The 13,122-nt window shown below is 43.5% G+C and overlaps 1 protein-coding gene across 1 annotated transcript in view; it reads right to left on the reverse strand.

Moving 5' to 3' along the window:
- The window catches only part of LOC115187317 (potassium voltage-gated channel subfamily H member 8-like), a 36,553-nt gene extending 23,758 nt beyond the window's left edge, over positions 1–12,795 (reverse strand). Inside the window, exon 1 of the mRNA XM_029746385.1 lies at positions 12,580–12,795. Within this exon, the coding sequence (XP_029602245.1) occupies positions 12,580–12,655 (76 nt within the window). The 5' untranslated portion in view covers positions 12,656–12,795. The remainder of the gene's footprint in view (positions 1–12,579) is intronic.
- Positions 12,796–13,122: the final 327 nt, after the last annotated feature.

Genomic DNA, 13,122 nt, shown 5'->3' on the forward strand with positions numbered 1-13,122 from the left:
TCTGTCCAATTTGTCAAGAAAACGCACTTAGGAAAGAGGTCAGGTCAAATTGATCCTACACTACAGCTCAGGGACATGTTCTCCTAGAGAGAAAAATAGAAACAAGCAGTCTGCCTTGTGCTAAAAGGAGATCCCCCGTACAGACACACATACAAGCACACACACACACACAGTCACACACACAGTCTCACACACACACACACACACACACACAGTCCCAAACACACACACACACAGTCACAAACACACACACACCCATGTCATATCCCAGGTCCAAAGTCATTCCTCAGCTCACTGCTAGGTGGGTCAGCACAGGGGAATCTGAGTTACAAAGCACAGCATCAGGTATGCAGTACCTCGTTCCCAATACTCTTCTGTACAAGGTGGGGGGGTTCTCAACCAAGTTCTACTCCACTCTGCCCCAGATTTTAGTTTTATAATACACACACAGAAACACAGATACATACACACACACCCCTCCTTGACACCCCTATCCCATTCTGAACACCAAATACCTCAGCTATTTACAGAATGCTTGTGATTTGTGAGGTGAATGAGTGTGGGGTAGAAAGGGATAGATAGTGAGATGGAGAGAAGGAGAGAGTGACAGTGAGAGACAGAAGGACAAAGAGAGCTGTAGGGAGAGATGAATGGATGGACAAGAGGAGAGAGGGAGGGAAGGGAGAGAGAGAGAGAGGTCTAAACAGAGGGAGTGGAAATAGAGTTGAGGAGGAGAAGACATTTTGGAGGCTTCCATCACATTCATCCATCTGAGCAAAAGACAGCGCACACTAGCAGTGTTAGGCGAGGTCAACCAAAGTAACCTCGGTTACAGTCACACCAATTAACCAAGGCCACAGTCCAACCAAAGTAACCTCGGTTACAGTCACTCCAGTTAACCAAGGCTACAGTCCAACCAAAGTAACCTCAGTTACAGTCACACCAGTTAACCAAGGCTACAGTCCAACCAAAGTAACCAAGATTACAGTCACACCAGTTAACCAAGGCTACAGTCCAACCAAAGTAACCAAGATTACAGTCACTCCAGTTAACCAAGGCTACAGTCAAACCAAAGTAACCTCGGTTACAGTCACACCAGTTAACCAAGGCTACAGTCAAACCAAAGTAACCTCGGTTACAGTCACACCAGTTAACCAAGGCTACAGTCCAACCAAAGTAACCTCGGTTACAGTCACACCAGTTAACCAAGGCTACAGTCCAACCAAAGTAACGTCGGTTACAGTCACACCAGTTAACCAAGGCCACAGTCCAACCAAAGTAACCAAGATTACAGTCACTCCAGTTAACCAAGGCTACAGTCAAACCAAAGTAACCTCGGTTACAGTCACACCAGTTAACCAAGGCTACAGTCCAACCAAAGTAACCAAGATTAGAGTCACACCAGTTAACCAAGGCTACAGTCCAACCAAAGTAACCAAGATTACAGTCACACCAGTTAACCAAGGCTACAGTCCAACCAAAGTAACCTCGGTTACAGTCACACCAAGTTAACCAAGGCTACAGTCAAACCAAAGTAACCAAGATTACAGTCACACCAGTTAACCAAGGCTACAGTCAAACCAAAGTAACCAAGCTTACAGTCACACCAGTTAACCAAGGCTACAGTCAAACCAAAGTAACCTCGGTTACAGTCACACCAGTTAACCAAGGCTACAGTCCAACCAAAGTAACGTCGGTTACAGTCACACCAGTTAACCAAGGCTACAGTCAAACCAAAGTAACCTCGGTTACAGTCACACCAGTTAACCAAGGCTACAGTCCAACCAAAGTAACCAAGATTACAGTCACACCAGTTAACCAAGGCTACAGTCAAACCAAAGTAACCAAGATTACAGTCACACCAGTTAACCAAGGCTACAGTCCAACCAAAGTAACCTCGGTTACAGTCACACCAGTTAACCAAGGCTACAGTCAAACCAAAGTAACCAAGATTACAGTCACACCAGTTAACCAAGGCTACAGTAAAACCAAAGTAACCAAGCTTACAGTCACACCAGTTAACCAAGGCTACAGTCCAACCAAAGTAACCAAGATTACAGTCACACCAGTTAACCAAGGCTACAGTCCAACCAAAGTAACCAAGCTTACAGTCACACCAAGGTAACCAAGGCTACAGTCCAACCAAAGTAACCAAGATTACAGTCACACCAAGGTAACCAAGGCTACAGTCCAACTAAAGTAACCAAGCTTACAGTCACACCAAGGTAACCATACTACAGTCAAATAGAAACAACAGTTGATTCTACTACAGTCACACAAAGCTAACCAGGGTAATCAATATGAATGATAATCAATGATAATCAGGGTAATCAATGTTAGTACAGACATTCTGGAGGGTAGCTTACTCATTTCCAGCTGATCAGGTGATCATCCCCATTCATGATGATTTCAATCCTCTTCACTAATCCATTATCACAGTACAAAATCTATCTTGAGGGAGATACGATAACACAATCCCCTTCACTAATCCATTATCACAGTACAAAATCTATCTTGAGGGAGATGCGATAACACAATCCTCTTCACTAATCCATTATCACAGTACAAAATCTATCTTGAGGGAGATGCGATAACACAATCCCCTTCACTAATCCATTATCACAGTACAAAATCTATCTTGAGGGAGATGCGATAACACAATCCCCTTCACTAATCCATTATCACAGTACAAAATCTATCTTGAGGGAGATGCGATAACACAATCCCCTTCACTAATCCATTATCACAGTACAAAATCTATCTTGAGGGAGATGCGATAACACAATCCCCTTCACTAATCCATTATCACAGTACAAAATCTATCTTGAGGGAGATGCGATAACACAATCCCCTTCACTAATCCATTATCACAGTACAAAATCTATCTTGAGGGAGATGCGATAACACAATCCCCTTCACTAATCCATTATCACAGTACAAAATCTATCTTGAGGGAGATGCGATAACACAATCCCCTTCACTAATCCATTATCACAGTACAAAATCTATCTTGAGGGAGATGCGATAACACAATCCCCTTCACTAATCCATTATCACAGTACAAAATCTATCTTGAGGGAGATGCGATAACACAATCCCCTTCACTAATCCATTATCACAGTACAAAATCTATCTTGAGGGAGATGCGATAACACAATCCCCTTCACTAATCCATTATCACAGTACAAAATCTATCTTGAGGGAGATGCGATAACACAATCCAAAATATGCACACATACACACACAGCTCTTTCAAGTAGAATCCTCTCATGCTGAGTAATTGAAGAGCGCAAATCATTAGACAACACCTCAGCTTTAATCATACTGTAGTTTTCCTCTCTATCATCAAATCCAACTGGCTCATATCACTAGAAACATTACATTTGATCAGTTCCTGTCATTTGTAAGGAAGTTGCCTCTCTCTCTCTGTTTCTCTCACTCTTTCTCTCTCTGGATTCCCCTCTCTCCCCTCTCTATGACTATCCGACTTCCTCTCTGCCTCATCAGAACCTCCCTCTCTCCTCGCTCTCACTACCTATCGAATCCATTCCTCCTATTTTGAATCCATTTTCTTTCCCTGTCTTCCCCCCTTCTCTCTCTTTCTAATTATCTTCTTCCCCCTTCTCTGTCTTTCTCATTATCTCCTTCTCCCTTATCTGTCTTTCTCATTCTCCTTCTCCCGCTCTCGCTCCTTCTCTCTATTCACCTCGCGAACAATTAATAAAGTCTAAAAATGGCTGAGTGGGTCTCGGCCCAGACTTGCGTTAGTGAAACCCCATTTGATGATAATTTTCAACACTCCATTAGAGATGATGATTAGGATTCCGAATTGCACTAATTAGGCTCGTTACCAAAGCGGAATGTCCATGGTGACAGACAGGACTCCAGAGCTCTAGGAAGAAGCCACATTTCTATGGAAGTTCCTGAAGTTCCTAGAACAAACAGAGGAGACTCCCCATTTAAATGTTCAGTTGCCGTACTCTATTGTCATCTTAGAATGAGGCCAACGGCTGAGTGCTGACAGTGTCTCCCAAGGGTGTCTCCTTAACAGCCTTCTTTGACCCATGTTGTTTCTTACTGCCATTGCACTCACTTGTGTCACTTGTGTCGTCACCATTCTAGGTGTCTTTCATATACACAAAGCAATACAAGTGTAAGAAATGTGTAATAACAACGTAATGTTCATTCATAGTGTTTCAAGGTGTGACTTGGGTCAAACTAATCACATTAAAGTGGGACGAATACAGTGGAGGCTGGTGGTAGGCGCTTTAGGGGGGATTGCTCATTGTAATGGCTAGAATGGTATATATGGAACGGTATTGAACACATCAAACATGGAAACCATATGTATGACTCTGCTACATTTACTCCATTCCAGCCATTACAATGAGCCCGTCCTTCTATAGCTCCTCCCACCAGCCTCCACTGGAAGGATACCACTGAGAAGATTGTTTTAAAGTTTTCAAACTTCATAATTACCTCAGAGAGTTATCATGAGGTCAGAGGTCAATACTTAGAGGCATAGGTTCCCTCTCAAATGGTACTGTATTCCCTATATAACGCACAACTTTTGTCCAGGGACCATGCAGCTCTGGACAAAAGTAGTGCACTATAAAGGGAATAGGGTTTCATTTGGGATGCAGCCATAACATCACACAGTACCGTTCCACTTCACAGAGAGGTGAACCACTGTGATCTCTATGAGTACGTTCACATGCACACTAATAATTTGATATTAAACTGATTATGGCAGCAGGCTGTGTATGGCATTAGTCATGTAAACACCTTACTGTGTTTATCTTAATCGGCGTAAGGTCAAAATCAAAGCAAGCATACGCCGATTAGAACACTTGGTATTCTGAGCAATCTTTCTAATTATTACGCCATTTAATTTGAAACAGTTTAGTCGGCGTTCCAGCGGTGTCTTTGATCTGCACATGTGCCAGCACCATTAGCGCAAGCCTCCCTTTTATGCACGAGTGAAGTGAGCTTGGAAAAACTGAAAGTATGCATCTTAGAAATAGTTTTCTTATACAAACTGTCCGAACACACAATCAAATAGACTTCGCAAAAACAACATGGTCACTGTGGTAGAACGTTTAGTTTGATTGACGATTTTACAGCTTTATCAAAAGTCCCACCAGGTTGCCTGATTTCAGATGTGTCCATGTTTTTTTATTTTTTTATTTTTTTTATTTATCTATTTCACCTTTATTTAACCAGGTAGGCAAGTTGAGAACAAGTTCTCATTTACAATTGCGACCTGGCCAAGATAAAGCAAAGCAGTTCGACAACATACAAAAACACAGAGTTACACATGGAGTAAAACAACATACAATCAATGATGCAGTAGAAAAAAAATAAGACTATATACAATGTGAGCAAATGAGGTGAGGTAAGGGAGGTAAAGGCAAAAAAAAGGCCATGGTGGCAAAGTAAATAAAGTATAGCAAGTAAAACACTAGAATGGTAGATTTGTAGTTTGAAGAAAGTTCAAAGTTAAAATATAAATAATATGGTGCAAAGGAGCAAAATAAATAAAGTAAATAAATACAGTAGGGGAAGAGGTAGTAGTTTGGCCTAAATTATAGATGGGCTATGTACAGGTGCAGTAATCTGTGAGCTGCTCTGACAGCTGGTGCTTAAAGCTAGTGAGGGAGATAAGTGTTTCCAGTTTCAGAGATTTTTGTAGTTCGTTCCAGTCATTGGCAGCAGAGAACTGGAAGGAGAGACGACCAAAGGAGGAGTTGGCTTTAGGGGTGACCAAAGAGATATACCTGCTGGAGCGCGTGCTACAGGTGTGTGCTGCTATGGTGACCAGTGAGCAGAGATAAGGGGGGACTTTACCTAGCAGGGTCTTGTAGATGACCTGGAGCCAATGTGTTTGGCGACGATTATGAAGCGAAGGCCAGCCAACGAGAGCGTACAGGTCGCAGTGGTGGGTAGTATATGGGGCTTTGGTGACAAAACGGATGGCACTGTGATAGACTGCATCCAGCTTGTTGAGTAGGGTATTGGAGGCTATTTTGTAAATGACATCGCCGAAGTCGAGGATTGGTAGGATGGTCAGTTTTACGAGGGTATGTTTGGCAGCATGAGTGAAGGATGCTTTGTTGCGAAATAGGAAGCCAATTCTAGATTTAACTTTGGATTGGACATGATTGATGTGAGTCTGGAAGGAGAGTTTACAGTCTAACCAGACACCTAGGTATTTGTAGTTCTCCACAAATTCTAAGTTAGAACCGTCCAGAGAAGTGATGCTGGACAGGCGGGCAGGTGCAGGCAGCGATCGGTTGAAGAGCATGCATTTACTTTAACTTGTGTTTAGTAGCAGTTGGAGACCAACGAAGGAGAGTTGAATGGCATTGAAGCTCGTCTGGAGGGTTGTTAACACAGTGTCCAAAGAAGGGCCAGAAGTATACAGAATGGTGTTGTCTGCGTAGAGGTGGATCAGAGATTCACCAGCAGCAAGAGCGACATCATTGATGTATACAGAGAAAAGAGTTGGCCCAAGAATTGAACCCTGTGGTACCCCCATAGAGCCTGCCAGAGGTCCGGACAGTAGGCCCTCCGATTTGACACACTGAACTCTGTCAGAGAAGTAGTTGGTGAACCAGGCGACGCAATCGTTTGGTTCACCAGTCTGCCGATGAGGATGTGGTGATTAACAGAGTCAAAAGCTTTGGCCAGGTCAATGAATACGGCAGCACAGTATTGTTTCTTATCGATGGCGGTTACGATGTCGTTTAGGACCTTGAGCGTGGCTGAGGTGCACCCATGACCAGCTCTGAAACCAGATTGCATAGCGGAGAGGGTGCGGTGGGATTCGAGATGGTCGGTAATCTGTTTGTTAACTTGGCTTTCGAAGACCTTAGAAAGGCAGGGTAGGATGGATATAGGTCTGTAGCAATTTGGGTCAAGAGTGTCACCTCCTTTGAAGAGGGGGATGACAGCAGCTGCTTTCCAATCTATGGGAATCTCAGACGACACGAAAGAGAGGTTGAACAGGCTAGTAATAGGGGTTGCAATAATTTCGGCAGATAATTTTAGAAAGAAAGGGTCCAGATTGTCAAGCCCAGCTGATTTGTAGGGGTCCAGATTTTGCAGCTCTTTCAGAACATCAGCTGAATGGATTTGGGAGAAGGAGAAATGGGGGAGGCTTGGGCGAGTAGCTGTGGGGGGTGCAGTGCTGTTGAATGCAGTAGGGGTAGTTAGGTGGAAAGCATGGCCAGCCGTAGAAAAATGCTTATTGAAATTCTCAATTATAGTGGGCTTATCGGTGGTGACAGAGTTTCCTATCCTCAGTGCAGTGGGCAGTTGGGAGGAGGTGTTCTTATTCTCCAAGGACTTTACAATGTCCCAGAACTTTTTAGAGTTTGAGTTGCAGGAAGCAAATTTCTGTTTGAAAAAGCTAGCCTTGGCGTTTCTAACTGCCTGTGTGTATTGGTTTCTAACTTCCCTGAAAAGCTGCATATTGCGGGGGCAGTTCGATGCTAATGCAGAACGCCACAGGATATTTTTGTGTTGGTTAAGGGCAGTCAGGTCTGGGGAGAACCAAGGGCTATATCTGTTCCTGGTTCTAAATTTCTTGAAAGGGGCATGCTTATTTAAGATGGTGAGGAAGGCATTTTTAAAAAATAACCAGGCATCCTCTACTGACGGGATGAGGTCAATATCCTTCCAGGATACCCGGGCCAGGTCGATTAGAAAATCTTGCTCGTTGAAATGTTTCAGGGAGCGTTTGACAGTGATGAGTGGAGGTCGTTTGACCGCTGACCCATTACGGGTGCATGTAAACAGGATTATTAGGGAATCATCCTTCTCGCAAAGCTTGTAAACGTTTTAAACAAACTATTATATTAATCTGTAACCGTGCTTTATGTGACAGCTCTCTATTGTCACTCAGACCTGAACCAAACCTGAGCCAGACCTGAGCCAGACCTGTGCCAGACCTGAGCTAGACCTGAGCTAGACCTGAGCCAGACCTGAGCCAGACCTGTGCCAGACCTGAGCTAGACCTGAGCCAGACCTGTGCCAGACCTGAGCTAGACCTGAGCCAAACCTGAGCCAGACCTGAGCCAGACCTGAGCCAAACCTGAGCCAAACCTGAGCCAGACCTGTGCCAGACCTGAGCCAGACCTGAGCTAGACCTGAGCCAGACCTGTGCCAAACCTGAGCCAGACCTGAACCAAACCTGAGCCAGACCTGAGCCAGACCTGTGCCAGACCTGAGCCAGACCTGAGCCAGACCTGTGCCAGCTTTAAACACTCATTTACTGTCCTCCTCTAATCCTCCGTCGAATCTTCCAACGGCTCAATTAGAGATGTTTCTTTAAAGAAAAGTTCATCAATGGATGGGACTTGCCTGCTCTCTTCTCATAACACACACACGTAAAGACACACACACACACACATATAGACACACAAACACACAGACACAGACACATATAGACACGCACATACACATATAGACACACACACCCACACAAACACACATTTGGACACACACACATACACATATAGACACACACACCCACACAAACACACACACACATATAGACTCACACACACACACAAACACACATACACATATAGACACACACACATACACATATAGAAACACACACACCAATATAGACACACACACACACACACACACACATAAAAGTACAGACACACAGGCGCTGTGCCTGTACCACAGCCGACACACATATACTCACACACCTACATGAGAAAGTGTGTCAGTGCTTAGCTGTAATTACCTGCCTGGTGTTGCTGAGAGCGGAAAAATAGCAGTCTGCAGAACGGTCGTGACAGAAGAGCACGATGGGAAATATTACACAGCATTCTACTAGGAGTTTGGGTAAACAATTTAGGCAATTAACTATCTCCAATGTTAACCACTGAAGTTACATGTCAAGTTGGAGTGCTATTGTACACAGTGTGTAGTCATATTGTACACAGTGTGTAGTCATATTGTACACAGTGTGTAGTCATATTGTACACAGTGTATAGTCATATTGTGCATATTGTGTAGTCATATTGTACACAGTGTGTAGTCATATTGTACATATTGTGTAGTCATATTGTACACCGTGTGTAGTCATATTGTACACAGTGTGTAGTCATATTGTACACAGTTGTCACGCCTTGACCGTAGAGAGCACTTTTATTTCTCTATTTGGTTAGGTCAGGGTGTGATTTGGGTGGGCATTCTAGATCATGCATTTCTATGTTGGCCTGATATGGTTCCCAATCAGAGACAGCTGTCTTTCGTTGTCTCTGATTGGGGATCATATTTAGGCAGCCTTTTCCCACTGGGTTTTTGTGGGATCTTGTTTTTTCGTTAGTTGCCTGTGAGCACACCATTTACTTCATGTTTCGTTTGTGCTTTATTGTTTTTGTTTTGACGGTGTTCATTTTTGAATAAAGGGAAAATGTTCGCCTACCACGCTGCACCTTGGTCTCCTTCTTACGATGAACGTGACAACAGTGTGTAGTCATATTGTACACAGTGTGTAGTCCTATTGTACACAGTGTGTAGGCCTATTGTACACAGTGTAGGCCTATTGTACACAGTGTGTAGGCCTATTGTACACAGTGTGTAGTCATATTGTACACAGTGTAGGCCTATTGTACACAGTGTGTAGGCCTATTGTACACAGTGTGTAGGCTTATTGTACACAGTGTGTAGTCATATTGTACACAGTGTGTAGTCATATTGTACACAGTGTGTACGCCTATTGTACACAGTGTGTAGGCTTATTGTACACAGTGTGTAGTCATATTGTACACATTGTGTAGGCCTATTGTACACAGTGTGTAGACTTATTGTACACAGTGTGTAGTCATATTGTACACAGTGTGTACGCCTATTGTACACAGTGTGTAACTGAAATGACATAACATATCCCAAAACTTGACTGGATTATGATCATGATGTCAAATGATGGTTGATATTTTCTTATGATGTACCAGCTAGACGTACACTAGCACCCATGGAGAGGGCTCTATTCATGAGATGGCCTTTTCAATGTCCCCTGGTTCCAATTTTGCGTGCTCACACACACACACTCGCACACACACATGCACACACACACACACACACACGCGCACGTGTGGTCATGTCAGATCCTGAGTCAGATCCTCAGTTGGCAGGTTTTGTCTCAAAATCAACTAAATGAAGTTTGAACTATTAGAGTCAACTGGAAGTCTTGACATGAAAACAACAATGTTCACCAATTATCTTCTGCAGCCCCAGGTGTAAACCAGCTGTTACATGTACATACAATCTGAGGACACTTAGTAGAACCTGTAGGGGACACCTGTCCTGTCGCATATCGTTACAAGGTTGAGTCCATTATTTTCAATGAAGACATCTCTATAGGGGCCAATCCAAACAATGTCAGCCAGTTGACAGTTCTTTCCTCTTCCTGTTCATCTGGGCCCACATCTCTGGTCAGACCAGGGCACCAGCCATCAGACCCAATTTGTCTGGTCAGGCTCCACTGCTTCCATTTTTCCCTGTCCAGTTCAAACCCCTGTTAATACCAGGTTCCTGGCTGCTGCCGCTCAAGGACAGTGGTGTATTCATTGGGGTGCTGTGGTGAAGCTCACTGCAGTACTGTATTGGTTATTAAGCCTCAATTCCATAGCGGGACCATTAAGATGTGGGATTGTGTGCGTCCCAAATGGCACCCTATTCCCTTTATAGTGCAATATAATAAAGGACCAGGGTGACGTTTGGGACATGGACGTAGCTACCTGCTGTCCCTCTGAAACAGCTTCAAATCTATCCTACCCTCCATATCCGCAGCATGGTGTGACACTCAATCGCCCGGGCTATTTGTTTATGAAGTCTGGAATAAAGCGGTATGGACTATTGTAGTCCGCGGTAACGCCATAAGAGTTAGAGTAATTTATCAACTCACACAGCAGAATTAGAGCAATGAAAAACAACTTGTTCCTTCCAGGAAAAGGAGGCATACCGTAGCAGGCTACCTATATAAGCCTGTCTGGTTTTGACCAATTACAGTAAGCCAAAGTGGGAGCCACCACTGAAGAAGATTGTAAATCAGTTAAGATTGAGTGTTATTATTAGGGTGTCTTGAAACGAGCAATGCTGAGACACACTAAATAATAATAAATACGCCAACAGTATAGGCCTAACCTTGTTAGTCTAGGCTACCCAAAGTGAGCGCCATCTCGTTTCTGTGACCAGTTAAAGATTCGAAAACACTTGGTCCGAATATGACATGGTATGACAATTCCATAAGGAGATGTCAAGAGAGCAGAAACATATCTGGGACCAGGCTACTTCTGGCCCAGACTAATTGTAGAGTTAATGCAGTAGAACAAGCAACATTAAACTGCACTCTAAACTAACAGTACAACAAAAAAAATGCATGAAATTAAATGTATGAAATGTATGCATTCACTACTGTAAGTCGCTCTGGATAAGAGCGTCTGCTAAATGACTAAAATGTAAAATGTAAATGTAACAGACTTCTCGGAAACAAAGGTTGGTTATATCAACACCCTGGTCCGTGACTGCAAATGAGTTGCTTTTCGAGATAAAGAGAGAAAAGCGGCCGTTCTAAAGAGCCCTGCGTGTGCATCTGCCTAGGGAAGCGAACCCACCTGCTGTAGGTGCCGCCGACCAATTAATTCATTTGGATAGATGCGACTGGTACTGTCAGAGCTTCGCCGCGGGACTTGGCAGTCAGAGAGCGGAAATAAGAAATGTTCATTTGACTTAATGTGTTTGTCTGAATATATCACTATCACAACTGTTTTTGGGTATGGATTAATGACTGTTGGTAAAATGTGTCATATTGGAACAAGGATATTTGTTAACTTACTTACAAAGTAGACTATTCTCTAGGTCTATAAATGTAACCTTAAATTATTGTTGTTTAGGAGCTTGAGTCTGTGCGCGTCAAAAACGGTTTATTCCACGTGTAACTCTGTGTTGTTGTTTGTGTTGCACTGCTTTGCTTTATCTTGGCCAGGTCGCAGTTGTAAATGAGAACTTGTTCTCAACTAGCCTACCTGGTTAAATAAAGGTGAAATAAAGAAAATGTTTAAAAAGGGTAAATTCTAGTGAGGGTGATTCGCTGTCCGTGGTGCTGAACTTTGCTGCGCGAGTTAGACCAATAGGTTAGCGCTCGCGCCCATGTCCATTCTAAAGTGTCTAAAAACTGTTCTGTGCCAACAAATTGAACAAGTATTTTAACTAGGCTATAGCACAGACCACACAGATATAGCATATAGCCCTGGGCACCATGAGCAACTAAACATAGGCTATTCCATGTTGAAGAGAAAAATTACTTTTCAAAATATATCCTACCTGCATTAACTTGCTCTACACTTACTTTGTGATTTGATTTCACTGGCTGTTTTGGAAGAAATGGACATATTATGACTAAAAGCCGTATTCCAACCAATTGATTTAGCAATATCCATAAATCTAAATCTTAGAAAGCAAGTGCAACAAACGGGTTGGGACTGAACGAATAGCCTAACTGAGGATATAGGTTAAGGTCCCATTAAGCATCAAAGAGAAAGAGAACAAACTTACGTGTGCCGTCAAACCGTGTGGCTATGGTGTCCAGAAACGTGTTCTGCGGCGCAAGTAATCCTTTCATCACAGGCATTTTCCCTCCCTGTTGTCCAAGTCCCCATCAAAGTCACGGAAGAGAAGGTGTGAGCCGACCTAATATGTGTGAGGCGCGCACGTTAACAACGATTCGCCGGAGTCGTCCGCGATACATTGGTGGAATCCGATCTCTATCGAGTGGAGAGTGTGTGTGAGAGAGATGCGCGCCCACTGGAACCGTGTGTGAATGTGGGTATGTGTGTGACAAGTGGATGTGACGCCTGCAGGTGCAATTCAGGTAACAGCTACTCCGGGACGCCCGCGAGAAAGCCAGACGCGGGAACGAGCTTTCTGTCAGCAGTTTCATTATTATGTCAATGGATTTCAATGATCATCATTTCTCACTGTGCAATGACAGAGGCGATCAGTCAAACTGACTACAACACTCTGTGATCAAGCAAATTATTTGAACTGTCTGAAAGGGTGAATATGTTGCAGCCAACTAGGAAACGTACTATTTCTATC

This window comes from Salmo trutta, unplaced genomic scaffold (genome assembly GCF_901001165.1).
Source record: "Salmo trutta unplaced genomic scaffold, fSalTru1.1, whole genome shotgun sequence".
In the NCBI taxonomy this organism is placed as follows: domain Eukaryota; kingdom Metazoa; phylum Chordata; class Actinopteri; order Salmoniformes; family Salmonidae; genus Salmo; species Salmo trutta.